At 42.3% G+C, this 26,610-nt stretch overlaps 1 protein-coding gene across 1 annotated transcript in view; it reads left to right on the top strand.

Moving 5' to 3' along the window:
- Positions 1–25,160, top strand: part of GRM3 (glutamate metabotropic receptor 3) — a 106,125-nt gene extending 80,965 nt beyond the window's left edge. The window contains exons 4-5 of the mRNA XM_030759742.2: positions 10,392–10,566; positions 24,163–25,160. Of these exons, the coding sequence (XP_030615602.1) occupies positions 10,392–10,566; positions 24,163–24,236 (249 nt within the window). The 3' untranslated portion in view covers positions 24,237–25,160. The remainder of the gene's footprint in view (positions 1–10,391; positions 10,567–24,162) is intronic.
- The last annotated feature ends 1,450 nt before the right edge of the window (positions 25,161–26,610 follow it).

Here is a 26,610-nt window from a genome sequence, read left to right as displayed (position 1 = left end):
TTTTAATTTAATTTAGAAAGTGAATGACAAGATAATAAGACTTTAAATTAGACACGAGAGGACCTGGCTACCACAGATGGATCTGTAAATTAAAGCAGAGTTGCAACATTAAGCCAGGATCAGTTGAAAGATCTAAAAACTTTTCACTCAAGCTTCAAATAAGCATCATTATTTCTCTAAAACAAGTTAAAATACGATATTTGTTATACTTTTTCTACAACTTTACTTCCTGTAGATGTGGTATAGGTATGTAATCCCTGAATCGGTTAAAACTTTTACTGTCTATATCCAGGTAACCTAATTAAGTCATTACTCATATAGTCTCCAGTAATATTTAGTTCAGATTTCTGGGCTTCAATATAATGACCATGTCTCCTGAAAGAAACAGTTCATGATTCCATCAAAATTTCTCAAATTGTTGAAACCATCAATCAGTTGCTCTCACATTTATAATTCTCATTTTCGTATCGCCCAATGAGTGAGTATAAGAATATTTCCCTCTTAAGGCAATTGGTTTTTATTCTCTATATTTCTTAATTCGTCATTAAGTTTTCCAGAGGCCTTATGGTTTCCTTGTTACAACATGATTTCATAAAGTGCCTCTGTAGGTTGGAATAGTCCTCAAATGTTTCTGTTTATCAGCAGTTCCTACGTTACCAAGCTCTTGAATATTGCAGCTCAAAAATAAGACAAAGCTACTTAAAGCAAGAGATCAAGAGACTGGCAAAGCTTGATGTGTCTAGTCTAGTAAATTATCCACAACGTTGTGATTCAAACCTAGGGACCACATTAAAGGAGCAGCAAGAAAAATAAAGAATATACATTCAATGTTGGGATAACGGTCAGGCTTTCTATAAGACTACCTATAAAAATTTTTGAAAATCTGTCAAAAGAGAAGACATCAGAACTAAATCAACAAAATCAAAGGTCAGATTATATGCACACAGGAGTTCGTACCTTTCTAGTGTGGGGATTAAATGGAGAACTACAGTTAATGCATTTTAATGCCCCCAATTCTATCTTTTGTCTTTCTATACACATCCTCCTCCTATAGATCTGTAAGGATTTTTTTTTTCAGTTCTTAGGAAGCCATCCTTAGTAGACAGGACTTGGGGTATTGGAAATGCAAAATAGTTACGTTATTTGTTCTATCCTCACATATGATTTGAAACTATTCATTCTCAAAAACGCTAATGAAAAAATAAAACAAAAATACTACCGAGAAAAAAATTTAATTTTATTGAATAAACTAGTATTTATTCCTAAAACATAAAAAAATGACTTCTTCCTTTAACATGATAGCAATATCATGATTAAAAGAAATTAGCTGAAGATACCAGAAGTTTTACCACATGGCAGAAGCTACAAGGAAAATGGGGCAGAGGTTGTACAGCTGAGAGTTTTAAGGGCTATGCTAACTAAGGCAATGAATCCTACAGAGATCATCTGAGGTCTCACTTATCCTTGCAAATAATCCCAATCCTAAATTTACAAAAGAAATGAGACAGTAGACCAGAGCCTCCAACACAGAGGTTTTCATATTCAACCACACATTGAATCAACTGGGTAGCTTTGAAAAAAAATATTGATACCTGGGGCACAGCCCCAGATATTCTGATTTAATTGGCCTGATCTGTGGCTTAGACATCAGGATTTTTCAAAGCTCCCCAAGTGACTCTCATTTGCAGCCAGGATTGAAAATCGCTGCTCTAATGAATCACATGCTCTTCTTGTCCCACAGATATCTCTAGTTTGGCCTGCACTGTTTTGAAATTCTTTGAAATGTTTGCCAAAGTAAGAAAATTGAGAAATTGTACATAACTATCTAGATTCTTGGCTTCTCTTAACAAACTAAAACATGTGGACCCACAATTAGCTGGCTGAGTAGTGCTTATGCCTCTAGACAGAGCACTCTCACTCCTGTTGCCCGCAGCTCCCACCAGCCCCTGAATTCTTACACCTGGCTACCCTCACGTATGAATCTGCATAGCCCTACAGGTATTTGAACCCAGGACCCTTGTTTTAGACTGCGATTTAAAATTTCCTGGAGGGAAACCATGTGGCTCGGATAGAATCAGCAGCATTAGAAAAGTACCCAATAATAATCTAAGTACCAGCATTAGGAATTTGGCCATCGGTCAACAAGGTTTATGACTCAGTACTTTGCCACCCACTGGGAGTTATAAAACAATATAAAGCACTATTCTAGTCTTCAAAAAGCTTACATCTCAGTTGGGAAAACAATAACAAGCATGAACGAATTCAAGATTAACACAGAATAGTTTATAATTAAATTGCTGATAGAAACTCTTAAATGCCTATTAGTTTCAAAAATGAGTTGGATCAGTAAGAGCTTGGTCTTTCCAGGAATCTCCTTAAAGAGGTGGGATTTCATCCTGTACCTTGGTAGGAAAGTACAAGTAAGGTAGTTAGAGTATATAAGGCCTACAGGGAATATTCTTGAGGCAAAACAGAAATGAACCAAGAAGAATGCAATAATGCCGGTCGTGCTCAAATGGAAGATAGGGGGAGTCTAGTGAGAAATTAATGGGAACTGGCAGCTTGGTCAGATTATACCAGGTAGAGGAATTCATTTAAATAATGTTTAAGGGCTTTGAGGTCTTGTGATTTTTAAATTTTTCTTGTTTTCTTTTGGTTGGTTGTGCACTTGGGCAAAAAGTGACATGATTAAGGCAAGAGGGAAAGAAAGGAACTAAGTCTTCCTGACCAAATTCCAAGACCTTATTCTACCAAGTGCTTTGCATACATGAGCTTACGTTATTCTCATTAGCACCCTGGAAAGCGAATTTCATTATCCATTAGAAAGATGAGTAAACAGACTCAGAGGGCAATTAACTTCCCAGGTGGCACAGTTAAAAAATAGTAGGACTAGTTTTTTGGATCCAAATCCATGCCTTTCCTACTATATCACACACTTATCTATCCTTAATATGAAGAATGGACTTGTAGGAGTAAAACCTAGAACAAGCAAGACTAGTCAACGCTGTAAGAGACATCAAGACGGAGCGAGCAAAAACTTGGGTAAGAATCCAAAACTTCAAAGGATCTTTGAGAAATATCCAGGCTGCCTCCTTCTGTATCACAACAAAACCATCCCAGAGAGCGTAAGAATCAAACACCGAGTCATCAGGGATCCAATACATAGTTCCAATGGTGTAAAAAAAACTAGGTCACATTTGGGTGGAAAGTTTACCATAAAAAGTATAAATGGTAATTACTGAGTATTTTGTTCATTCATGTCTTCCAAAAGTATCTGAGCATTTATTATGGGCCTTGGAATACAGCTATCAACACAGACAAGCCCCTCCTCTTTTATAACTTACAATCTGGTGGGGAATGAGAGGAGCATAGAGATGGTGAGTAAAGAATTAACAAGTGAAAGTTCAGGATAACTCATGCAGTGGTGAGTACTATGACGGAAGGGAGTGGGGTTATGCTACTACAGTGCTTCCCAAACTTTAAGGTGCATCCACCTGGGAATCTTGCTAAAGATTCTGATTCAGTAAGAAGGGATGAGGCCCAAGGTTCTGGATTTCTAGCAAGCTCCCAGATGATGGAGATGCTGCGAGGCAAAGGACCGTACTCTAGGTATCAAGATGCCAGATTCTTACTGGGGTTGGTGCAGGCAAAGCATTTTGCCTAGGCAGACTTGGAGGTGACTTTAGGATTTTTACAAGGTTTAAGTACTTGCAGAGAAATTCCAATTTTCCCATGTTGACTATTTTGAAGATTTAAAGAAATGTATCACATCTCATTCTTTCAAAAAGTGTTTGCCACCCCTACTAGTGCCTATTTCATAATACCCTACCGAAAGATGGGAAGGAGCAAACCAGGGGAATTCTACCCACTAGACAGAAGAAGCAGCAAGTGCAAACACCCCTAGGCAAAAATGTCTTAGAAAAGAAAGGTGTATCTGGCTACAGTTTAATGAGTAGATGGGAGAGTGAGTTTATGAGAGGTAGGCGGTTGGGAGGGTGGGCAGCTAGACCACATAGGACTTTATAGGCCATAGCAAAAAGTTTAGATTCCTGTTCTCTATGGAAAAAGAAACCACTGAAATACTTTTAAATGGAGCAGTTTAATGATCTCATATTTTGTGATCTCACATTTTAGGAAAAAAAAAAATCAAGCTGCTAAAGACAACGTACGACAGAAAGGAAAAAGCAGGGGTGGGGAGAGCAGTTAAGTGACTGCGATAGGTCAGAGATGATGGGGGCCCGAGCCAAGGGTAGGATGTCAGTGATGGAGACAGAACCTGTGAAGGACCAAGAAGGGTTTTTAACCCATCCCACAATCTAACAGGTTAGCCCGCCACAGTTTCGGGGATGCTGACAGAAGACCTGAGACTCCTAACTCAGAAACAAAGCACTTTTATTACCCGCAGCCACCACTGTAGCCAGAACTTCAGCATTTGTGTACGTTGCGCAAGTCCCGATTTCCAGTAGGCAGTGCAGAGTGGGCCCGGTAACACGTGCATGAGCAGTCATCACGATAGGATCAGTATTGCTGACTTTTTGCCTTCACTTTGAATACATCACAGCCCAGCACTGCTACCGATCCTAACCTTATTTAAAAGGTTGGTATTGTGTTCATCGTAGGCTTTTAGCATGAATTTTTATTTTTAAAAAATACTGCAGTAAAATATTATTTGTTTTGGGGCTTCCCTGGTGGCGCAGTGGTTGAGGGTCCGCCTGCCGATGCAGGGGACATGGGTTCGTGCCCCGGTCCGGGAAGATCCCACATGCCGCGGAGCGGCTGGGCCCGTGGGCCATGGCCGCTGGGCCTGCGCGTCCGGAGCCTGTGCTCCGCAGCGGGAGAGGCCACAACAGTGAGAGGCCAGCGTACCGCAAAAAAAAAAAAAATTACTTGTCTTGATTACTGAGTTTTGGGTGCCCCCTTAAATGTGTATCTCAAGCAAGTTCCTCATTTGCCTCATTCTGGTCCCAGCCCAGCCTTCTTCCTAACAGATCTGGGTAGGATGGTGACTTGGCTGTCTGTAACCAACAGAGCATAAAAATTTGAGTTCTTCCCTCCCCAGAGTTTCCCAGCATACTGGGTCTGGTGCATATGGATGGCAGCCACCCTTGGGGATGGGGAGACGTTGTTCCTATCCTTCCTCTCTTCTTAAGGCAGCTGCGATCAGGATGGAGAGAGTAAGGGAGGAATCAGGCAGCATGGACATCTCCATGCCAGGAAGGAAGGCACATTTGCTCTGTGTTTCAAGCATGCAGAAGCTACGCATGGCTCAACCAAACGAAGGTCCAATGTTTCTGAGCACCCAAAACCCTGAATTGAATGGCAACGTCATCATTACCGCCACTGTTCATTTCAGTTTGGGGGACCCCTTGACTCAGAGGCCAGAGCCAGATATCGGTAGCTATCTGCCTGGGCCACGTGGTTTGCGTGTTTCAGCTCACTCGCCACTGACTTGCACAGACAGCAGCAACTTTTTTCAAGGAGTTCATCTTAATCCAGGGCATTTGCTGTCTCATCGTGGTAACATCTCTTAGCGTCTTGCCTGGTTTTAGCCTAAGGGCTAAGCAAGCTTTCCAGGGCTGCAGCTGACTGCAGGAATTCGTCCAAGATTTCCTTGCGTCCGTCTCTCATTCTTTGGTGCAGCACTTCTGTCAGCATTTTCAACCCAATCCAGGTCAGGAAGAGCCCAAATACCGGTCAGTGCGTCATCTCTGGCTTCCCAGAGCATTATCCTGTTTCAGGGCAATCTGAGAGAGAGGGCCAAAGCTCCTTTTCTGCAGCCAGGTTCCACTGTAAAAAACTGAGACTTCTGTCATCGCAGAATGGATCTAAGTTTGGCGTGAGAGACTATACCAAGGGATGAGCCCTAAGAGGGCCTAGCTGTTGCCATTCTTCCTTCACAAGCACTGGTCGCCCTCTTCCCTCATTTCCCAAGGGAGCCAGCCAAAGTTTAAATGACTCACCTGGTCTCTGCTTCTCTGAAGGCTTCTCTTTTCAGTGGAGGGTCAGGGTAGGTGCTTGTCTCTGCAACTTTTATGTGAAAAAGGAGTAGAACTTTCTGCCCACCAAGGACCTGAATCACAATAGGGAGGAAATCCACGGCACCCCCAGAGGTGAGTCAGCAACAATTTCAGTACAGGTCTAGCAGCTCTATCCGAATCCACTTCCTGTTACTCAGCCTGCGAACCACCCCCCAAATCCTCTTCTTTAAGGACCATAAAGTGGAGCACTATTTATCGCCTGGTTGGCCGTACAGTTTGGTCAGCCTGTTTGCTACGGATCCCCATGGACCGCTCTCAAGGCCTGTTCCATCAGCCTGTGAGGCCCTCATCCTTCCTCTTGGAGAAAGCCTTTCCGATCTCACTGTCACAACTGTCAAAGACCGAAGAGTCTGAGATTTTACTTGACTGATCCCAACTTAACATGTTAGCTTGCCACAGTTTTGTTGACGCTGACAAAAAGGACTCTGACTCAAAGCAATGGCAGTAGGCAGAGTTCCGCACTGGCTCTGGTTACCTGAGCCCGACTTCCCACAGGCTATGCAAAGGGCACCATGACCACGGCACAGTCAGCGGTGGCATTACAGGGAAGAACAGTTAGATTGGGGAACCTGAATCTTCTCCAATGAGTGATATGCTGGTCCTTTGTTCCACAGGCACTACCTCTATCTTCTAGGGCTCTTTGCTATAAAAATACCATTGAAAAGAAAGTCCAGAACAAAGGCAGTCGGAGCCGCTGCTGGAAAGACATACAGAAGCCCAAGAGACCATACAGGATTATCTTCCAGAAGAACCAGAACTTGCTATTGGATTGGATGTGTGGGTGTGAGGGAAATGGCAAAATGAAGGATGACTCTCAGGTTTTTGGCTTGCACAAGTGGGTGGCATTTGGTGTCACTTAAATGGACATACTTGGAGGAAAGGATCAAGTTCTGCTTACATATTCATTCTGATTTGCCCACTACACATCCACAACAACATGCCAAGATAGCAGTTGAATGTATAGGTCTGGAAGCCCAGAAGATAAGTTGGAACTAGTACTACATAGATGAATACCATCCACATAGGAGGTACTTAAGCCACGGAACTCAATGAGATGGTAAAGAGGAGAGTGTCCAAAATTGAGTTCTGAAACACTCCAGCACTTAGAATTCAGGTAGAAGAGAAAAAGTCAGCAAAGGTAACTCAGACAAGGAACTGTCCAGTGAGGGGAGGATGGATCCAGGAAGTGATTAACCATGTCAAGTGTTTCTAGGAGCTTGAGGAAGATGAAAACAAAGCAGCATGCGCTGGGAGTGTTCGAAGACGCAGAACAAATAATTATAGATAAATACAGACTCTTTATAGCGTGAGTTATAGAGGGAACTGGGCAACTGAGACTATGAGGCTGATACTTGGGCTTTGAAAAAAATTAAAAGGTATCAAATTTAAAGCGGGTATACTGAAAACTATGCAGCATAAACTATGACCAAAATGCACCTTTAGTTATGCTTCCCTGTGTCCCTTTAGTAGTTAGTGAGATTAGTCACCCCTCCACCCCTGGATGGAAATTCCAGTGGATACATCCAAACACTGACTGTTCACCTTATGTGAGACACCATCCTAGCGCTGGGGATACATCAATGAATGAAAACTCTCATGATCTTGGTAGGCCCATGAATTTGCGTACCCTTAGGTGACATAAGGTCCTACAATAATTTTCAAAGGAAAAATGTCTCTAGTAGGAAATTGAAATGCCTTGTCCTATGTAGTTATCAAATCATATCATGATGTAACATTCAGTATCATTTCCTCCTGAGGTCTGGCCTGCCTTGGAGCTGCAGTGGTTGGCTTCCCCTTTCTCCCAGCTCACACTCCCCAGTCCACCAGTTGCTATGTCCCTCTCAGGCCCGGTTAGAGAGTAATAAGGAAGAAGTAGGATGGTTCTTACATAACAGGATGACTTTGTGATCTCTAAGTCCGCAGTGGCTAAAGACACATCCTTGGGATAACCCGGAAGATGATTAAAGGGTGCTTTCACCTGATCATCAGGAAGGTCCTGCTGGCCTTTTTCTCCCACAAGTCCTTGAGTGAGTTGGCTGGCAATTCGCTACTCTGAGTCGTCACAATCCAGCTACTCCCCTCTAGCCTCCTTCTGAGAAGGACTCCAGGCCCCTCCATATGGGCCCTAGACGACCCACAATGGCTCACCTTTCCGGCATACCACTCCCATAGCGTTTGTTTTGATAAATTTTTAGAGTAAAGGACTATCTCAATACATCAGCCAGCCTCCTTGCTCTGCTACAAAAGTGACTAGCCATTTCTCACCTTCTAGATTTTCAAGACAGGAATCAGGCTCCCGGCCAGAGCATCCTCCCAACCACAGAAAAACCTCAAACCTTCTGTGAAGGGCCACAGTGATGCCCTCCTCTATAAGCTTTAAGTGAAGAGATGGACACAATCCCCCTAAGGGGTGGAGGGCATGGAATTCACAGCACAGCTTTGGGCCGAGATCTCCTCACAGAAGCCTCCCTTCTCCTCTCCTTGTAATGTCTTAAAGTATGTGAGGAGTTTCAAAGTTATAGAAGGTTTTCTTGAAAATGTGCACATGTGAACTTGTCTCACCCTCACTGGGATATCTGATAGCTTTCACACTGGCACCACGGTCAAAACCGAGGCAGGAACAGCACAGTTCTAATATCATATTATACATATATGTAAGAAGAAAAATTATGTCAGTAATGGACTTGCTATAAATAACATAGTTATGATTTATCAAGGCTTTTCCATCATGGAATTAGATAGTAGACTTTTCTGAGAAGCTGACAAAAGAGAGAAGAGCCTGAAACTGGGGACCAAGCTGGAAAGCACTGGAGTGGTTAGGGGAGCAAGAGCTTTAAGATAATGAGGAGAGGGCTTCCCTGGGGGCGCAGCGGTTAGGAATCCGCCTGCCAATGCAGGGGACACGGGTTCAATCCCTGGTCCAGGAAGATCCCACATGCCACGGAGCAACTAAGCCCGTGCGCCACAACTACTGAGCCTGCGCTCTAGAGCCCACGACACCCAACTACTGAGCACGCGCACCTAGAGCCCGTGCTCCGCAACAAGAGAAGCCACCGCAATGAGAAACCCGCACACCGCAACAAAGAGTAGCCTCCATTCGCCGCAACTAGAGAAAGCCTGCACGCAGCAACAAAGACCCAACACAGCCAAAAATAAAATTAAAGTTAAAAAAAAAAGATAGTGAGGAGAGATTTACTTTCAGCAATTAAAGTAAAACCAGAGTCTGAAGAATTATGATACAAGCGTAACCTGATTTTTTAAAAATCAAAAACAGAAAGAAGTCTTCTAAAGTTATGTGGCTCTTCGAGTTAACTGTTCAGTCTTCAGCTTCTTTTGATTACAGAAGAAGGTCAGACACTTTAGGGCATGAGAAATTATTGCTATCTGGTAATAGCATCGGCTGGGGAAAAAGGAAAAAGAACTCTAAAATGACTCTAGGATTTACCATAGTTACTCTGAGTAGAAACTGATAGAAGAAATAATTAATTTCCATTTTTCATACTGAAAGTGATTAAATATGTAGAATCTAATTTGGGATTTTCCAGAAAATCTATGGGAGCTGAAGCCAGGATAAATGAGGAGAGCGGAGAAGATGAAGAGTGCGGGCAAGGGAATGAAAAGAAGAGACGATAAAACCTAGTTCTGAGGTTTGCTTTCAGGGGAAGCAAAGAGGGAGCAAGGGAAAATTCTCTGTCAAGGATGGGTGCAGAGAAGCCTGGAGAACAGAAAGATGGAACAGCGAGTACCTGATGTATCAAAATTCCAGAGAGATGCTAATGAAATAATTAAAAGAGTAGGTACCCCAGAAGAAAGTTGATAACGTCCCCTAGTGTTGAATAGGGAAACCAAGAGCTGATAGAGCTCCCAGCAAGAAAGAGAAATGGAAATATGAAACAGGACCAGATTTGTTCATAATATAGTAAACCCTAAACAAGCCAAGTTGATCGACTCAAATTATCAGTTATCTGGTCACTTCATCATTGAATATTGATATTTTACTCTTTAAGATTCTGCAGACAAAAAAAAAAAAAAAGATTCCGCAGAAATATCTTTATACAAAGTAAAGAGGAAAACAAACAAAACAAGACAAGAAAATCTGTGTGAAGTCTTGGCAAGCCTTCAGGACACCAAACACAGAGAGTGTTTGCTTTTTCCAAATCCTAAGCAATGTTTCCATGTGCATCCCAAACTCAGAAGATCCAATATAATTGCTGTATTGGTTTGGCTAGAATAAGAACAGAACTGTGGATGATTTGGGTTTTTTCAGTTTGCTCTTTTTTCAGTGCTCTCTTGAGTTGGCCACTGTATTGAATTTATAGTCAAGACACTTAACTAGGCAATCTTTTCTTATAGGTGCAGACAACGACCATGTGCATCTCGGTTAGCCTGAGTGGATTCGTGGTCCTGGGCTGTTTGTTTGCACCCAAGGTGCACATCATCCTGTTTCAACCCCAGAAGAATGTGGTCACACACAGACTGCACCTGAACAGGTTCAGTGTCAGTGGAACTGGGACCACGTATTCTCAGTGTAAGTATGGAACTTGACACTGACCCCTTCATATATAGTAGGGAGCAGGCTAGAAGGAGAAGCAACAGACATAGACAGAAACAGGCAACACATGTCCATCCCCATAATCAATCTCAATTCAATTTAGTAAGTGCTGGTTTGATCATTGTGTGCCAGGTACTGTGCTGGGTGCTAAGGATACAGTGATAAGCAGAAGAGGTCTAGGTTCGGTTTTGGCAGTACGCGGTCTAGCAGGGATGACAGACATTAAATCCATAACCACAAATGGGATTTTTGACCAAGTTGTAGAGCCAAAGAACCAAGTTTCTAGTCCTGACTTTGCAACTAGGTCAACAGGTAACCTTGAGCACATCACTTTACTGTTTCCTTCCTTAGTTGGACTAGAGGGTTAGACTAGACTGGTGCTCTGTAAAGTATGTTCTGTGTCACACACATGCTGAAGGTGCTTCATAAAAATTAAAAGAGGAAGATAAGCAAATAAGGTGGAAAATGCTACATCCTAAATACCCACTTGGAAGTTCAAAGCACCTCCTTTGACATGAGCATGAAAAAGGTTTTTCAGAATCTCTACAGCAGGGAAACCTGTTTCACTTTGTTATTTACAGGTCCTTAAAAGTAATTGATCACCGTAAAATCAACTGCACAGCCCATGGAATACACTTTGGAAAACGCTAGAATAGATCTTCCTCCTATTTCAAAGGCACAATGTTTTTTCAGCCGAGGAGGCAGTGCTAACTGAAAGATACCAGGGTAACTCCCAGCCAGAATTCTCTCACCTCCTGGCCTGCAAATATCTTCAACAGTAGCCTTGGAGAACCATTTAAGTCTTTAGAGGCATCTAAAACACGAAGGTAGCTAAAGGGGACAACCTTTTAAGCCATTTCCAGCTAATCTATGGTATAAAGTAGGAGAAATGCACTGACAGAAGGATGAGGGGGAAGGAGGGGAGAGGAAGGGGAAGGGGGGTGGGGGGAAGGAGGCCTGGAAGTGACAGAGACAAATGACTACTTCACAATTTTGCCCCAAGCCGATTAGAAAGGAAACTTTGAAATAGCTCAGCGTCACAAAGTGAGCAATCGCATTAGTGCCCCAGTTTCTCCAACAAAGTGCACAATTTTATAGGGCTGTCCTTTTCCTGGCAGACAAAGGGAAGACTGATGGCTGACAGCACGTGTTCCGTGATGCGCTGTGTATACCACTCCTGCGTCTCAGCTGCTATAGAGATGGAGACCTTATTGCATTTTCAGCTAAATTTCCAGGTGTCACGAGGGCTGAGTCCCAGGACCTGGTAAAGCTTGTGAAATAATTTTCCTTGAACCTTAAAGAAACCTGCTTATTTCTTGAGCAAACAAATCTCTTTTCCAGCAGCTGAACTATAAAAGCTAGCTAGTCCAGACCAGAAAGAACTGGCATATAACTAATAATAATAACTAATAAAAACAACAATAATACAGCTAAGAGGAACTATCATTTATTGTTTCCTTTGTGCTGGGCATTGTGCTAAGTACTTCATACATGCGTGCACATGGGATATAGCTTATTTAACGCTCACAACTCTTGGGGATCTACCCAAGGTCACACGTATTGAAAGTGGCAGAACCAGAAATTAAGAGCCAGTTTCTCTGATTTCAAAGCCAGGGCATCAAACCACCTTATCGTGCTACTTCATCCAGAAAACAAGCCGGGAAATTTCCCATGAACTACTTACTTGGTAGACTTTCCAGGGAGAACAAAAGGAAAATTACCCTAGGCTATGCAGCATGATTTACCTCTGGGCAGAAAGAGTCTTGTTGATAGCTTAGAGCTCTTCTTGGCTGTTATTAAAACAATTTAGCAGAGTCCCTAAGTCGTCCACAGACACTTTTCAGATCTCATACATCTGAACCTCAGTAATTTAGATATGGTGGCATTTTCTAACGTATGTACTAGGAATTAATAAATTCCTGAAGAGTTAACAAGGACACTTTACCCAATGGAGTCTCCCCTCAGAATTTCAGAAACGTTCACTTACACAAAAACAATGTACTGCAACTGCCATGGACCTGCTTAAGCGGTCACTCAGTATCTAATCTGCTAGTGGCCCAACTAATACTTCAAGGTAGGAGTCTATCCAGCCCAACATTTTAGGACTACTTTGTTACTCAGTGAAATTTAATTTTTTTTCCTTAAAAAGGTCTAAATTTCGATCTCATTTTCCCCACAATTTTCCTCTAATTAATCCAAATCAAAGAAGTGGCAGTAAATTAACAAAGTGAAGTATTTGAGTGGTATCTCTAGGCATTTCGAAGTGCGTAAGTAACGAATCCATTGATCTTTTATTTTTATTTGTAATTCTTTATCTTTTACTCACGATAGTTTAATATTTGTGGGCTCATTTTATCCCATGTGTACAAGATATCACAAGTTCTATTTTATAGGTGAGAAAATAAGAGAAGTTGCTTCTCAAGGACATACAATGATTCAAGAGTTGACACTGGATTTCCTGACTTGTGATTAGTATCCTTCCTATTTTAATAAATTGGAACCACTGTCATGAAATTCATTAAAGTCATTAAATGCCTGAATGCCTTCTATACACCAGAAATTTCTAAGCACAGTGGTGAATAGGACAGAATCCCTGGTCCCAGGAAGGTTAGTGTCCAGGGCAGCGTTTTTCATACTGTAGAATGTAATCCATTAATGGGTCATGAAATTTATTTAGCATGTTTGACCAGCATTTTTTAAAAACGGAAATAGAGGGACTTCCCTGGTGGTCCAGTGGTTAAGACTCTGCACTCCCAATGCAGGGGGCACGGGTTCGACCCCTGGTCAGGGAACTAAGATCCCGCATACCGCACGGCGTGGCCAAATTAATTAATTAATTAAATAAAATAAAAACTGACCTGGACATTTAAAAATAATAATAATAAAAAATATAAAAATAAAAGAGAAGAGAATAAAGTATCTTAGAGTGCATCATATGTAACAGGGTAAATAGTATTTCACCAAGTTTGCTCAAGTTTACGTATGGGTACCAGGTTCAGGTAAAATATTTATTTCTATGAACTGCAATCAAAGATATTTGAAAGCCACTTGCCTATGGGATCTAGTTCTATGTATAAACGTGTTACTGACCCACTATGATGAAAATTTAAGCAACTGGTTTCATATTTCAGTGCCTGTTTCCTCCATTATAGATTCAGCTCAATTAATATCCATCTCCCTCCTAAATACTGAGAAGTACGCTGTTTAAAGAATCAAGAAAAATCCTTAAACTGCTCTGCATTCATTAAGTACAGCGTATGTTTTTCTCAGGTTGTACATAATTTATGTTCTTCTGGTTAAGTATTTGCAGGCATTTTATTCCAATGGATTATTGTTCCCAGTATTGCTGCTGTTTTTCTGACCTAGTGCCTCCAGAGGTAAAAACAAAAACCCCATGTATGGACGAGAGTCAGCTGGTATAGCAACGGAGTTACCCCCCCGCACAGACACATTTAGTTATCTATTCCCTCATAACGAACTTCCCCCAAATTTAGTGGCTTAAAAGAAATCCCTTTTGTTATCTCTCTTGATTTAGTGGGTCAGGAATTCAGGCAGTCCACGTGCTCTGCAAGGCCCTGACTGGGGTCCTTCTGTGGTGTCAGCTGAGACTGAACTGATCTGGAGGGTCCACAGTGATTCACTCTCATACATGGTGCCTTGGTGGGATGCCTCTCCACATGGGACCCAGACAGCATGATAGAGCCCATCCAGATTCAAGGGGAGGGAGGCAGACTCCACCGCTCAAAGAATTTGTGGCCATTTTTATTATGTTGCACTCTCCAAATCCCAAATCCAACCGGTACCGCACTCTTAGCAGGGATTAAGTGACATGACACACTTAAGCTTATGCAATACCAAGAAGTCACCTTGACTGGAAGCTGCGGCCATATTAATTCAGGGTTAATTCTCTGGCAAGAGAGTAGCAGAGATACCACATCACTCTGGAGTCTAAGTGAGCTCCCTGACAGCAGCTAAGGTGGCTGACAGCAGAAAGAAGTTCAGTTAGCGGGTTTTAAAATCTGAGCAGTTGCTCCAAAAAGATAGAAAAGCATGGCCAAACTCAGAAGCAGGCATGGAAGAAAGAACATCGTTAAGGACATCTTGGAAAACTCACCATTTGAGAAATGTTTACATATTGCTGTATGCAAAAGAGACCAATTTTAGTTGTATCTGATTAACTACATACAGTGGGAGTCAGAATAATAAAAATGAAACAGTAATTTTTCTCCACTAAGTGTACCCATAGGCCAGTTGTCCCCAATATTTGTGTATTAAAAAAAAAAAAACTCTTTGAAATGGAGATTCCCAGGCCCCACCCTTTGTATCATGGGGTCTTGGTAAAGGCCAGAAGTGTGGTCGGCAACAGATACTCCAGCTGGTTCAACAGAGATGGTCCAATGAAAACGGTTTGAGAACCTTGGCCCAAACCATCCTGTCTGCTTCATCCACTGCTATCAGTGCAGAGCAGGGAGCTCCACTTAGATGCCCTCAAAGAGAAAGGAGGCCCTGGGTTCAGAGAAGGAGAGGCCCTTGAAGTCCCATCCTTTGCTTCATGATGCCAAGAGTCACATTCCGGCACAGTCATTTCCCCCATTGCTGTCCGAACCCTCCACAGAAGGCATTTCTCCCACAGAAGCACCTGGCCACTCAAGAAACATTTACTGAAGGTGGGAATGCACCTTCCAATAGCAGTAGAACTCAGAGACCCTGAAATCCTAAGTTCATATTTATAATGCTGCTCCCACGCCCACACACATAAGTAAACATCCTTTGTATTTGGAAGAGGAAAAAAAAAAAAAAGAGGTCATTCTTTGTTTTGTTCAGCTTTAGAAGCAAAGGAGTTTCCCACAGCTGATTCCCAAAGACAGGCAATCAAAAACGTATGCTGAGAATCTTAGCATCTGCAAATTCAATGATTTTTTCTTTTTTTAATTGAAAGCCTTCCCTTCAGCACTACACCTGACAGCATCTTGCTCTACCAGCATGGGTGCAGAATGTAAGCGAATGGCGTCATTTTGAGGGAGACAAACTGGATGCACACGTGAGGTTTGGCAGCATAAAATGCTATAGGCCCTGCGCAGGTCAGAATATTGCTGACGCTAATATGGGTTTGCATCAGCGTAGGCTGGGGGGAGAAGAAAGAAATGGAGTGTGTCCAACAGTCTTCAGAGCCATTATGTCCCCAGACGTGGTCCTACAGGGATGTGTATTTCCCTTGCTCACGGTGATCATTCAGATGTATGTATGTCATTATCATTAAATCAGCCAAGAGGCTTCTGCTAATTAATGATGCCCAGATTTGGGTCCCGGAGGAGCCACGGGCATATGGAGATTGATTTTCTCTGCCACAACCTTATTCAGAAAGTCATTTGTCTAGGTGGTAGTGTGCGAACTGCTCAATTAATAGAATTATTCTTTATCACTAAGCATTTGCACATTATAAAAAGAAAGCAGCAGTCTAAAAAGATCGAGGGGACCGTCTTCTAGTTTCACAGTATAATTTGCCACAGAGCTTCAGCAACAGAAAGCAAGGGCCTGAGGACAAGCCTTTGCATTTATCAATGGCCAAGCTTTGAAGATACCCCAGTTGGCCGGGGCAAGCCACTGTTCAACTCTGAACAGGACTTTATTAAAAAAAAAAAAAAAAAAGCACATAATGCCAAGTTTCTTCTCTACTGTGCTAGTCCAGAAAAACAGTATAATACACCTGCACTTTACAGTTCAGGGAGTCCCATGATGACTGGCCAGCAAATGAGGAAGTTATTTGGCAACCCAGACTGAAAGGAACGTCTTCTTCGCCACAGGCATAAGTATATTATAAACATAAATCCTCTCTGACCAACGTAGGAAGAGCCTAGAGTTGTCAGTAAGTTGAGCCATTTGCTTCCAGGCGGAATACATCTAGTACATCCAAATCAGATATATGTCAATCCATTTTCCCTTAAGAGAGCAAAGTCCACAGCACTCCTGAGAACCTCATTCTTTCTATTCCCTTTCATTCCCTCATTGAGGATGGGGGGATAGTCTCCAGCTATGATAGGTAACCCTATTATACATTAGGAAATTGATGTTTAATACCTCTCCTTCTTTTATTTGACATTTCCATTTACTTCTCTCACAACCACTCTAAATCAACCCTTAAATCATTTTCTCTTTACCTCTACTATTTTGCTAGGTTTTCCCCAAGCAGCTACAGCCCACCTTCTTTATTACACAGCCTGGAGCTGGAAGGGATGCTAGGGATCATTTATTCTAACAAACATTTATAGATGAGAAAACCAGGGTCCCATCTATTAGGTACTTTAAGGAATTTGATAACTGAAGTCATAGATAAAACTCTCAAAAGCTGCTCTATGGCTCCTGTGGCCTCTGGATTTTCTGCCCCAGCTCAGTTACAAAATTCATCTCAGAGACTATTCTTTTTTTTTTTTTTTTTGCGGTACGCGGGCCTCTCACTGCTGCGGCCTCTCCCGTTGCGGAGCACAGGCTCCGGACGCGCAGGCTCAGCGGCCATGGCTCACAGGCCCAGCGGCTCCGCGGCATGTGGGATCTTCCCGGACCGGGGCATGAACCCGCGTCCCCTGCATCGGCAGGCGGACTCTCAACCACTGCACCACCAGGGAAGCCCTCAGAGACTATTCTGACAGTAAGAATCTTAGCATCTGCACATGCAATGATTTTTTTCAAGTTAAAAGCTTTCTCTTAAGCACCACACATGACAGCATCTTGTCCTACCAGCATGAGTACAGACTTGTGTTCCTCTCAAAAGCCCATACCAGGGAGTTCAACAGCATAAATCATGTCTCTTTGGGCCCCCGGTGATCCCCACGCCCAGGCTGCACACAGACAAGGTGTGGCATTGATATTCCAAAGAGGCTACACACTAAGTTTCTTAGAAAATGTGATTTGATGAAGACAAATGAATACAGTTAATGTTTATGTCAGATATAATTTCTCTCATTTCCATAGTTTTTTTAAAGCATCACTTTCTTGAATTACATTACATTGTACAGTTTCTCTTCTGTATTGTACATTAGAACAGAATGTAAACACAGTAGCTCAAAGAGAGTCCCTAAACCAGCGAGTCAGGTATTGTATGAGAGATACCTATAGTCATCTGCATTCCCACATAACCCCAAATTTATTAACGCCTTTGGGAACAGGGTACCGTGCTGAGAACTATGTATATATGTCAATAAAAAAGAAAATATGTATTTAATCAAATACTGCCCATACACTGATCTCAGATGATCAAAACCTTAAAACAAAGCAAAGGGTCTAACCTCAATTTATTATATGCTATTTCTATGACTTCATTTTTAGTGAAATTCTCTGGAGGACATCTATAAATGGAAATATCTCTGCGCCTATAGCAGGAAAATGCCTACCCATATGGAAAAAAAATTTTAACATTTCTGCCTTACCTGGAATAATTTCAGAGAGTTTGGGAGAGAAACCACTAACCAAGTAAATGTGACCAATTTGATGGATAATTCCTTCATTGAAGAAATTTTTGTGCCCAGGCTCAGCTCTAGGCACTGGAGATGTGGTAATGAACAAAACAGACCAACTCTACACTCACGGTGCTTGCATTCTAATCGGGCAAGAGGGGGCACAGACAGACAAACCGACAATGCTTAATAACTCAGGTGCTGATAAGTGATGTGAAGAAAATAATATGGGACATAGGCAAATAAGGTGGACTGAGGATACAAAGAGTTCCTGTTTTTATAGTGGAAGGAAGTGATAAGGTGACACTGAGCAGAGACATGATGGAAACGAAAGAAGGGAGCCAGGCCGATATCTGGGGGAAAGACATTCCACGCAGAGGGAACAGCAAATGTGAAGGTCCAAAGTTAGAAGAACATCTAAGAGGCCAATGAGGCTCTAGGGGAATGAATAAAGGTGAAAGTGACAGGAGATGAGGACAAAGATGGAGCAGATCTTGTAGGATTCTGCAAGTCACTGTAAGGACTTTTACTTTTCTGTTGCAAGAACTGAGAAGACACTTGAAGGGTTTCATCGGAGCTGTGGCAGGACCTGACTTTAAAAGCATGGTTTTGGCCGTGTGGGCAGAATACAAGACAGCGAGTAGGCAGAGACCTCATTTAGAGGCTACTGCCTAACCCAGATGATGGTGGCTTCAGTCCGGGTGGTAGCAGTGGAAGCCAATACAGCGTGCAGATGCTATGGATAACTGGAAGGTGAGGCTGACAGGATCAGCTCCACTAGAAAGAAGGAGTAATTAATGCCTGACATTATTTGATTAGAGTTTAACCCTTTCGGCTTCTGATCTGGACCCCTAGATGTCGTAGCACTTATAGCTCCTATTAGTTGTTTGAGCCTTGAGGTGAATGAGTTTCTGCTCCTCGCCTGAAAACACATTTGGATAGAAAAGAGGGGAAACAGGAGATGTGAAGCAACTAAGAGGATGTGGGAAGAATGAAAAATAGGTAGAAGAGTACAAAAAGAATGTTGAGTCTTTTTATTTAGAAATTATTGTGCATCCAACTTTGGTACTCCTTGGGGGAGGGAAGAGAGAATAAAAGAACACGATTGGAAAGGACCGCATGATGTGGCAACAGTGGACTGAGGTATTAAGTTGAAGATCAAGTGGCATTTCTGTTCATGAGGTAATTAAGTTGCATCGCGGTCTATAAAAAGGTACATGCCGTATTTTCTCTTCCCATGAATCCTGTCTCCTAAGAAATGAATCACTGAATGAAGAAGTCTTTGCTTTCATAAGTTCTAACTCCACACTTGGAAACTAAACCTTATGTTTACAGATTTCTATCCAACATCATAATGAATATGATTTCCTCTTAAGACTACTAGTAACAGTTTAAGACAATTACCTTGGTCATAAAGGGGGAAACACCCCCTGAGAATCTAGCCCACTTTTATTAATAATGGATTCTCAGTCTCCCACTGAGAAATCTGACATAGCAAGGCTACCAAACAAGTGGCTGGCAGTGTCGCATCTGCCCAGACAACATTATCAACACATATACTTCTTTTGAAATGGGACCAAGGGGCTCTAGCACAGGTAAATTAAGGTGATGAGTAAAAAACCAGGTTCAATGACAAAGCAGGAGGACAAGGCAACAAATAACGGATGGAAATTGCATTCCATGACCACAGAATTAAAACATCTAAACAAGCAGACTTGCTGGGAGAAATTATTTGGGGTCACCAGGAGCGAGGAAATGGAACAGATGGAAACAGACTGGAATGTCTTTTCTGTTTAAATGTTTGTTTTATTTTTTTCCAAGTCTGATCTATTACACAGAGTAACACACTGATTCTCAGGAACCAAGTCTCAGTCACTAAATTGACTAACAGACTTGGCATCCATAAGAATCTATTAAATAAATATGTTTAGCCTTGATCGAGGGCCCAGTTAGAAAAAATCGGGTCATTTTCTCCAAAGCCTGGCCAGTCTCTGCTTCACTGGTACAAGAAAAGTGGATTTCACGGTGCTAGACAAAGCTGCCCCTTGGCTGCATTGATCTCTAAAGCTTCACCAAGTTTGTGAAGCAAAACGTGCCTTTTGATGGGTGTGAATGGTCCTTCTGTGGTCAGCTGTGGAACTTATTAGGTCTTTTACAGCTATCTTCACTTTTCACTTTACATAGCAAAAAGTATCACGTTAGCCTAGAGTAACAGCGGCTACTCACCCCCCACTCCCAGAAGAGCCAAAAATAAGCCTGCACACCTCTTATTTCTGACAGAAAGGATGATTATAGAAATCTGCCTAACCTCACTTAAGAAAATAGGTTAAACTTAGGCCATTAAAAATCTCGTGAGAATTTCATTAAAATCATAGAGAAGCTCATCACAAACGCACACACGAAAATGACGGCACTTCCCTCTTCCACGTATTTTACTACCTTGGGGAATAACAGATGGGCTAATCCAGGAGCATATGTAAAATATTTATGAAAGGCAAAGTAATTGAGATGGTAAACTCATAAAACAGTAATTTCCTCTGCTATATTCAGCAGCATGTACCAAAACGGGAATATTTTTTTACATAATAAAAAATGCACTGGCAAAAGCTACAGATGAAACAGAAATAGAGAAGCAGAAAAATACAAGTTACAATCCCCTTCAATACACTAAAAACTGTTTAGGGGAAAAAAATAACTGCAGAGTCTTGTGGGGCTTTTTGCCGTTGTTATTCTTTGCAAGAAGACCTTGAATTTGCATTGTCTTCCCCTCAAAGAGTTTAGACATCCTAACATAGGGTGTTCCCTTTAATGTCCCTACAAAGCAGGTAGGTTATTCCAGGTTACTCTGTAACCTTCCATAATGATGTCCACAGGGCGTTTAGTAGAAGATTATGTGACATTAATAAGCTTGAGGATCTTCTATGTGGCTCTCTGGGCAGCCCGTGTACTTCTTACCTACATGGTCAAAATATACCCAATTTTTAAGAACTTCGAATGCAGTCAGCAAGCAAATCACAAGTGCACACTTAAGAACAGAATTACACTAAATTCCAGAATAGTGTGGGGAACATCGCAGTAGGTTTCTGACACCATCTTTAAAAGTGCAGGTAGAGAGGGGATTAGACTAGTTCAAGGTCGACAGCAAGGAGCATTAACACACTAATCCCTGGTTCTCCTAGACGTACCCCCCATGACACATCATTCCTCTTCAACCTCTGAAAATGAAAAACCTGCACAGAAATAATAAAACCTGATCCTGGAAAAGATGAAGAGCTTAGTCCAAATGTCAAAGGCAGCATGCCTGCTATGGGATGCTCACAGCCCCAGCCAGTTCTTTGCAGACGTGGGTGATGGTCGAAGCCACCATGTGGCTTGAGAAGCAGAAAGGCCAACCTGCTCCAAAATGAGGCCGCCGAAAGGCCTCACATTTGCTGGTCATTTCTTCAGGATAATAGATTATTTCTTTCTTTAAACTTCTTGGTTCCCCCATTCTTTGAAAGGCAACCATTCACACAATCGTTCAGAAAATATTTATACTGTGTCTATTCCATGACCAGCAATAGGGATAAAATAGTGAAAAAGACAAGCAGAGCCCCAGCGTACTTTCTAGTCAAGAGTATAAGACGTAAGACACTAAGAAAAAAAAAAAAAAGGCAAGGAAAAAACTCAGCTTTAAAATGGGATAACGTGACAGAGAGAAACTGGCTGGTTACCTCAGACTAGGTGGCCTGATGACAGCCTTTTTCAGAGGGTGACATTTCACACGTGGATGACAGGAAGGAGCCAGATATGTGATTAAGAGAGGGAAGAACATTCCTGGCAGAGGCAACAGCTATTACAAAAGGTCAGAAACTGAGAAATAGGTATTCTGTGTTTGAGAACAAAAGCAAAAAAAGCGTAGGGGCGGGAGCACAGAATTAGGTGAGTTCAGAAAGATAGGCATGGTCTGAATCGTGCTGGGATTTATAAACCACAGTAAGGAGAGCACAAAGAGAAGCCACAGGAGGTGTGTAGGTAGGTGACTTCCATTTAAAACTACTCTGGCTACTGTATAGAGAAAGCATTGCCGGGAAGCAAGGGTGGACACGGAGACCCCAGTAGTGCAGCTATTCCAGTGGCCAAGAGAGAGGGAATGCTGGCCTGGACCGGGGCGCTGGATGCAGAGACAGAAGTAGTTGGGAGATGGAGCCTGAGTTGATTGGACTTGAGCATGGGTTTGACACGCAAGGAGAGACAAAAAAGGAAAGCAGCTTAAATGTTACACTTTCGGTTTGGATAACTAGCCAGATGGTGAGACCATTCACTGAGGAAAGGAAGACTAAATGGGGACAGGTTAGGGAATCAAAAGTCATGTGTTGGCCACTTGATTTTGAAATGCCTATTAAACAGCCACATGGAGATGCCAAGCAGACAGGTGGTTACAAGGAAGCTGCAGAGAATGCACATATTGAATGGCCAGAAGCACTCTTGTTTGGACTCCGTTTCACCTTGTTCTTTCTCTTGCCTTACCTAGCTTTGATGAAGCAAGAATTAGATAAAGTATACTAAGAAGCTTTGCAAAGAATAAATTAATGCCCTCGCATTTGGAATTATTATCACTATCACCTTCCATCCAGCATTTATCTGGCACACATTATGTCTTCATTGTAGAAGTTTCGGGAAATGTGGATTATGCCGTCCCTGTCCCCCAAGATACTGCAGCTTTTAGTGGGCTCATACTGTAAAAGAAACTGAACCTCATTCTAAAAATGATAAAAGGAAAAAAATCTCCAAAAGCGTTACCATGTCACATGACTCCACTGTAACCTTAGGCAGCCACACAGACTTGACTTCTTCTCACAAACCTAGACAAGTAATCAGTGCAAAACTGAGAGGCTGGAGTTTCCCTAGTTGGGGCGGTGTCTGCTGAAAGACTTCAGTGTCCCAAAGATGGTGAATGTTCCCCCACTTAATGCCACATAGTATCAAATTTCATACTTAGTTTTTCCTTCGTGTTTAAAGAAATTCCTATGAAAAATGCAATTTCATCGAGCAAGGATATTTCCGCTAGGATAGTGAACATGAACACTTTAGCATGACATGAAATTAGTTTATCTGATTATTAACCAAGAGCTATGCCCTTGAAGAATGGGACAGCTGACTGGGCAGCTTGACCTGAGCTGTGGTCAGGTAGCCAAGTGGGTCAGCTCCTCACAGGCAGAGTGCGTCCAGATGGACAGGTCAAGCGATGGGACGTCATCAGCTCCAAAAGGTAATGTGAGGCCGTCGCTAACTGATTCTCTTGGCCATACAGTTTCATCCTATGGAGGATGGGGCTCCTTGCTTTTGTTCTCATTCAGTAAAAGGAAAGAGCTTTCAGGGCAAAACAGGTATCACCTAACTGTCCCTAGATTTCTCACAAAAACAAAACTTTTGTTTAAAACAAGTTCGGAGCTAGGAATTTTATCTAGGAAAACGACAAGCCATAAAAAGAATGAATATACATATCCGTATTATACTCACACCCTGACACTGTCATCACTATTGTCACTAACAAGAGCATCATCCCTTTGGAATGTCTTCCTGTCTGCAAACTATTATGAAATTGAAGTTCTTAGCACCACAGCCCTCACTAGAATTTTCACTGAGGTTATCCACTGAACAATGAAAGTATAGCAAACCATTCTCTCAGGCAGTAGAGTTCACAGATGACTTATGGCACTATGTAGAGACATCCCTGCCCAGAGAGAACAAAATTAATTAAGGTATTGAAAATAGTAATTAATTTAACAGTCTAAGGAAACTGCAGTGAGCTTTCAATTTTGCACACTGTATTTTAACCAGTTTAAAGATTACCAAAGCTAATTTTAAACCCACAAGTGGCTTCTTTCAACAGTGATTATGCTTATCAACTCTCTCCAAGAGGTATGACAGTAATGGAGGTAAGTTCCAGGATACAAACTAATTTTGAGCAGAGCACGTTTAGAAAGTTGACCTACTACAGCACTAAATCACCTAGCATTTTCCAAGGCCAAGTTAAAATGAGTTTTTCACTTTTAACTAGTGTCTGGGATTATCCATGCCAGTAGCTCTGTGGCCCCCTTGATTAATCCAGAATTTTCTGTCCTGCTCTGTTTTCCAGCCTCTGCAAGCACGTATGTGCCGACGGTGTGCAACGGGCGGGAAGTCCTAGACTCCACCACGTCATCTCTGTGATTGTGAATTGCAGTTCAGTTCTCGTGATTTTAGGCTGTTAGATGAAAGTGCTCACGTGCAGCTCCGGAATGTGGAAACAGAGCAAAAGAACACCCCTAGTACCTTTTTTTAGAAACAGTACAATAAATTATTTTTAAGGACTGTACAGTATATAGTGACGTGCTAGAACTTTTTAGACTGATTTTAGTGTCCCTATTATTAACAAGTCCCCAGAACATGGAAATAACCATTGTTTACAGAGCTGAGCATTGGTGACAGGGTCTAACAGGGTCAGTCTATTAGAAAATACAGTGGCGATATTAGGTAACTTTTTTTCCTATGAAGTTTTTTGTAGGTCCTTGTTGTAACTAACTTAGGATGAGTTTCTATGTTGTATATTAAAGTTACATGATGTGTAACAGGTTGTTTTTCTCAGCACAAAGTAAAAAGCATCTGTATTAATGCAAAGATATTGGGAATAAAACCTTCAAGGTTTTCCAGCATGGTGGATAATGGCTTGTACTTTTTTTTAATCATTCCAGGTAATTTGAGTATGTTGACTTTAGACCATTTCTACTTTTTTAATGTCAGAAGAAATGATCTAACCGTGCTTCTCTTCACATCTAGATACACTGAACACAAGTTGTTACCCTACGAGGGAGCTGTGAGCAGATGTAGCCTTCTTTGCAGATTGCATGATCAGAATTTGACTGAGGACAGCATAAATATCAGGGGATCACAGTGGCCAGATGATAATACCCTTGTTGGTTTCTTTAAGCCACATCTGTACGGCAGCCCAGATTTTGCCCAAATATGGCTCTGAGGCAAAGGAGAGAGGGTTCCTCCATCCCTGCATTCCTCTGATTGCAGAGGCTGACCTGCCAGGGGAGGTTTGATGGCTCTCATTTCCCAAAACAACCTTAACTACTAGCAAGGAGCCTGGGGAAGCATCTTGTTATTCCATTGGAAAATCACCCTCATGGTTCATAGCTGAACGTAGCAACAAAAATGTGGTACATCTTCTTTTCCAATGCTTTTCCAAAGTCCCAAGAACAATGCTCAGGCATACAGACTCATCTCTAAACCTGAATATTTTACTAACCTAAATAAAGGAGCAAACAGGGAAAGCACGGATAAGCTAAAACTGGCTCATTCTTACCAGCACTGTCCTTTTTCTCCTGGTAAACGCTTGAGTCACGAACCATTGATTAATGTAGAAAACTTCGCTGAGTACCTATCTGGTAGGTCCTGCACCAGATACCATGGACAGAGAAGGTATTCGCTTCCTGTTAACTCATGTGACAACTTAACACGAACTGGGTGGCTTAGAACAACAGAAACTGACTCATCAGGGCTGCACCCTCTTAGCTGCAGGGGAGAATCCATTCCATCCCTCTTCTAGTTTCTGGTGGCTGGCAGCTTCCTGACATCAAATCAGTCTAATCTCTACGTCCACCTTCATGTCACCTTCTCCTCTGTGTGTCTCTTATGAGGACACTTGTCATTGGATTTAGGGCCCACCGGGATAATGCAGGGTGATCTCATTTCAAGATCCTTAATGACATCTACAAAGGCCCCTTTTTGAAATGAAGTACCATTAGGATGTGTACGTATCTTTTAAGGGGCCACTCTTCAACCCACGACAGAGAAAAAGATGATTCACACATAGTTCTTGCCTTTAAGAAGCAACAAGACTGGAAAATACGCTCATGAGGGAACTGCAACTGAGGAAGGAAGAAGAGGCTATGAGGGACCCACAGGCTAAATAACCAGGGCCTGGTTAACCAAGACTGGTACTACATTGAAAATATTCAGAAATAATGAGCAGGTGCATAAAAGCCAACAGGACTGGCCTGGAAGGAAATAAAGTGAGGAGTCCTATGTTAGAAATTCTCTTCTTCCTTCTGGATGCATTTGAATCAGCATCCTCATCAATGTGTCCAAAACTCACCAGATGCTCAAAGACCACAATGCAAACAGTCTCTAAACTCTCATATTCAAAGAAGAACCTGGACTGGGGGGGAGTGGGTGGGGCAGACTTAGTAACAGGTTCAACAGCACTAGATGGCAAAAAAGAAGTCTGTTGGCCTTCCCTGGTGGCGCAGCGGTTGGGAGTCCGCCTGCCGATGCAGGGGACACGGGTTCGTGCCCCGGTCCGGGAAGATCCCACATGCCGCGGAGCGGCTGGGCCCGTGAGCCATGGCCGCTGAGCCTGCGCGTCCGGAGCCTGTGCTCCGCAACGGGAGGGGCCGCAACAGTGAGAAGTCTGTTGTGACAGAAACTGGCAGGACTGCTAGATAAGTGTGCTCAGAATGAGCATCTGCTCAATATCAAGGCAACGGCAAGGCTGATGGAGAGAAAATAAACTCGATCCACTGATGGGATGTGACAGGCT

The sequence above is a fragment of the Delphinapterus leucas genome, chromosome 9, assembly GCF_059928025.1.
Source record: "Delphinapterus leucas isolate spDelLeu-1000000601 "Yukka" chromosome 9, BTC_Dleu_Yukka2, whole genome shotgun sequence".
Lineage (NCBI taxonomy): Eukaryota > Metazoa > Chordata > Mammalia > Artiodactyla > Monodontidae > Delphinapterus > Delphinapterus leucas.
The sequence above is the reverse complement of the archived record's forward strand: the minus strand, read 5'-3'. Positions and strand labels throughout refer to the sequence as shown.